The sequence below is a fragment of the Mus musculus genome, chromosome 2, assembly GCF_000001635.26.
Source record: "Mus musculus strain C57BL/6J chromosome 2, GRCm38.p6 C57BL/6J".
Lineage (NCBI taxonomy): Eukaryota > Metazoa > Chordata > Mammalia > Rodentia > Muridae > Mus > Mus musculus.
Window position 1 is genome coordinate 36,639,614 of NC_000068.7, and position 4,529 is coordinate 36,644,142.

General features: G+C 37.9%; 1 protein-coding gene across 1 annotated transcript; it reads left to right on the forward strand.

The window, feature by feature from the left end:
* The first annotated feature begins 427 nt into the window (after positions 1-427).
* Olfr345 (olfactory receptor 345) lies at positions 428-1,363 on the forward strand. Its single transcript, NM_146945.1, has one exon. It carries the CDS (start codon positions 428-430, stop codon positions 1,361-1,363), a length of 936 nt encoding a protein of 311 aa, NP_667156.1.
* The last annotated feature ends 3,166 nt before the right edge of the window (positions 1,364-4,529 follow it).

Consider the following 4,529-nt stretch of genomic DNA (forward strand, 5'->3'; position numbering starts at 1 on the left):
TAGGAAGACAGCATTGGGGAAATACACTCAAGAAAGTTTAAAAGAAATAATAGTAATAAAAAAAACCAATGAAGTCATGTTGAGTATTCTACTGGCTGGTTACAATTACACACTAATTCCTTAATTTAATATGGTTTTGTGAAATCCAGGCATAGTAATCAGGACCTGGGTTTGAAAATTTTTCTGGTGCTTCATTGTTTCTCTCTAACATACATTCAATTGTTTTCAAGTCATATCCAGTTCTAACCAGCAGCATCCCATTACTCTGACAAAATCTCTATATTAAAATTAAAATTGATGTACTAAGTGGACTTGACTAATGTTTTTAGTTCTGGTGATTCATAAAATGTTTTGACAATATTGTAAGCAAAATCAGATTTTGTTTTTTCCCCATTTGCTCTTTAACTCACAGCAGAAGATAAGGAATATGAGGAGAGATAATGAGAGCACTGTGTCTGAGTTCATCCTCCTGGGGCTCCCCATTCGAGCAGAGGAACAAGGCATGTACTTTGCCCTGTTCCTGGCCATGTACCTGACAACTGTGCTGGGGAACCTGCTCATCATCCTACTCATCAGGCTGGACTCTCACCTCCACATCCCCATGTACTTCTTCCTCAGCCACTTGGCCTTCACAGACATCTCTTTCTCATCGGTCACAGCTCCAAAGATGCTCGTGAATATGCTGACACACAGTCAGTCCATCTCATATACTGGGTGTGTTTCCCAGGTATATTTTTTTGCTATATTTGCTGATCTTGATAGCTTTCTTCTTACATCAATGGCCTATGACAGGTATGTGGCCATCTGCCACCCTCTGCACTATTCACAAACTATGAGTCAGACACTCTGTGTTCTTCTAGTACTTGTATCCTGGGCCTTATCCATTGCCAATGCCCTTGTGCGCACCCTTCTCTTGGCTCACCTATCTCACTTTAGAGACAATACCATTCCCCACTACTTCTGTGACCTCTCTGACTGGTTGAAGCTGTCCAGCTCAGACACCACCATCAATGAATTGGTTATTCTTGTCTTAGGCAATGTGGTCATTACCCTGCCATTTATATGCATTCTGGTTTCTTATGGCCACATTGGAGTCACCATTCTGAAGACTCCCTCTATCAAGGGAATCTGCAAAGCCTTGTCCACATGTGGCTCTCACCTCTGCGTAGTTTCCTTGTACTATGGAGCCATCATTGGACTATATTTTGTTCCCTCATCTAATAACACTAATGACAAGGATGCCATTGTGGCTGTGATGTACACTGTGGTCACACCCATGCTGAATCCCTTTATTTATAGTCTGAGGAATCGGGATATGAAAGGAGCACTGAGAAATATCCTTGGTAGGAGACTGTGTTCATAATGATGTGTGTGGTCTTCCCTCTTAGCATCCTTTCTTTCTTCTTCTCTTCTCCCATTCATCCTTTGTTCTCTATCAGGGAATCTTTATGAGGCTCCCTCCTCATAAAGATTCTCAATTCTCCTTCCACAGTTTTTGTTGTCAGTCTTTCTCTCTTACTTATCAGCATCTTGGGTAGGTTTCTCACAAAATTTGTTCATTCTCTCTTTTTCTTGCAAAAAGTTTACTTATTTTTATAGTCATTACCAAGTCTTTTTATTAGACAAATTTGTAACTTTTCTTCTCTGAAGATGACAGAATTATTTGTTATCTTAGTTGATGATTTGTTTTTATATTTTATCATATAATATACTCTGATTTCTTTACAGTAACTCTATTCATATTCATTCATTCATTCATTCATTCATTCACTTTACATTGGTATATCACTCACATGTCTGTGTATTATGTATATGTCTATTGCCTGTCAGAAGAGGGTATTAGATCCTCTGGAACTAGGATTACATAGGTTGTGAGCAACTATATGGATGATAGAAATCAAACCTTCAGTACCTGGGAGAGCAGTCAATTCTCTTCTTTGGCGAGTCATCTTTTCTGCCCCTTACATTTATATTTTAGCTTTGTAGTTGACATTCAAAAGTGGCAGATATTTATTGGGTGTGATGTGATATTTTCATACATGCAAATAGTTCAAAAACAATGTTAATTTATTCAAATATTTTCCATGACTTTGTATGAAATTCTTTTTATTTTAGCCTTTGGAATGCAATATAGTATTTGTAATCATCTCACAGTGAAAGGTATAAAAATGCTTTGTGTTTTTATGAAAAATTTGTACCTACTGAACAAACTATGCATATGTTTCATTCCTATTTCATTTATAATCTTATTAATTTTTCTGAAAATTTAATTTGTGGTGGTTCATAATTCCTTGCATTTTTGATAAGTGTTTGGCCCTAGTTACTAAGTTAAGTAAAAATAAACTGTTCTATATATAAGATAAAAACAAGAGTAAGGCATGCTCTACATGGAGCATGAAAGTACTGTGAAGGTGGAGTCAGCCGAGGCATCACACAAAATGTTGAGAATTTGACGTGAGCTGCCAGGGGGTGCTGTGATTATGTGCAGCTTTTTCATCCTAAGAAGGAGACTCTTCTTTTCTGAGTGGGTGATGAAGCCAACAAATTTTCCTGGTATGCCTGCTGGCCCTGACCCTCCTCATGACTTGTGCCGAGGTTGATTCCTGACTGTCTCAGATGGGTAGCATCATCTCTACTGATTCATGTTTGCTAGCCTGATTATACAAAACAGGATTGCTGATATACCCATGAAGTGTTTGAGATTGAATTGAGCACTCACTGCTACCTACCGTGAACTGAACTGCTGATTTGCTGACAGGAACCTGATATAGCTGTCTCCTGAGAGGCTCTGCCAGTGTCTGACAAATACAGAAGTTGATGCTCTCAATAAAGCATTGGTCTGAGCACAATGTCCCCAGTGGAGGAGCTAGAGAAAGTACCAAAGGAGCTGAAGAAACTTGCAGGCCCAGAGGAGGAACAACAATACGAACTAACCAGTACCCCCAGAGTGCCCAGGGACTAAACCACCAACCAAAGAGTACACATGGAGGGACCCATGGATCCAGCTGCATATGTAGCAGAGGATGGCCATGTTGGACATCAATGGGAAGAGAGGCCCTGGTCCTGAGAAGGCTTGATGCCCCAGTTTAGGGGAATGCCAGGACAGGGAAGAGGGAGTGGATGGATTGATGAGCAGGGGAATGGGGAGGGCATAGTGGATTTTCAGAGGGGAAATCAAGAAAGGGGATAACATTTGTAATATAAATAAATAAAATATCTAATACAAAAAAAAAAAGGAAAAAAATCTCACTTAATAGTCCCAGATATCTATAGGCCTCTGGAATTGCAGGTAGAGGTTGACTGGAAGATGGAGATCAGATGGTAAAAGGTAGACCTCATGAATGCTGGGCTTGCTGGGAGATCTAGTTGGTATGGGAGTAGAGCTTCACCATCTCATCTGAATATCTCAGGTGTCAGCAGGCCTTTAGGGATGCAGGTAGACCTGTGGCTTGGAGAATGGAGTGCAGAGGGGACAGGGCAGAACTCACTGATTTTTCTTATGTTTATTTCTATTTCTTCACTTTTTTAAATGGTGGGTTACATTGATAGATTTTTATATGTTGACCCATTACTATGACTCTGGGTTGAAGCTTATTTGATCATGGTGGATGATCTTTTTGATGTGTTTTTAAATTCAGTTTGCTAGTATTTCATAGAGTGCTTTATATCAATATTCATGAGGTAAATTGTCCTGAAATTCTTTTCCTTTCTTGAGATTTTGTATGGATGATTTGTATATCATGGTGACAGCAGCCTTATAAAAACAGTTTGCCAATATTCTCCTGTTTCTATTTTGTTGAATAATTTAAGGATTATTGGAATGAGCTGTTCTTTGAAATTGTGGTAGAATTCTGGATTAAAACCATCTGAGCCTGAATATTTTTGGTTGGGAGACTCTTAATTACTACTTCTATTTTCTTAGACATTATAGGATTATTTCAATTGTTTAACTGATCTTAATTAACTTTGGCAAGCAGTATATATTGAGAAAATTGTTCATTTCTTTAGATTTTACAATTTTGTGATTACTGGATTTTAAAGTATGACGTAATGATCCCTTTTATTTCCTCGTTGTCTGTTACATGTGCCCCCTTTTCATTTCTGATTTTGTCAACATGGATATTCTCTCTTTGTCTTTTTGGTTTGAATAAGGGTTTATTTATCTTGTTGATTTTCTCAAAAAAAAAAAAAAACAAAACAACCAACCAACCAACCAACCAACCAACCAACCAACCAAACAAACAAACAAACAAAAAAAACCAAAAAACCAAAACCCTGAAAAGTCTGACTGAAACTTATATAACATTTTATATCAAGGGTTAGATGTCAGTTTCCCAAATAAGCAGGCAAGGCTTCTAGGAAAAACACACAGATGGACCATTGCCATCCCGAGGCAAGACAATTCCTGAAATTCCTCTAAGCCATTTCCAAAAATGGTAAAAGTAATGGAACAACAAATTGAAATGAATTAATGTACCTGCTCCTCCTTTAGCCAAATATATATATATATATATATATATATATATATA

Coding starts and splice junctions, on each gene's coding strand:
- Olfr345 (NM_146945.1), top strand. CDS start 428: ATGAGGAGAGATAATGAGAGCACTGTGTCTGAGTTCATCCTCCTGGGG.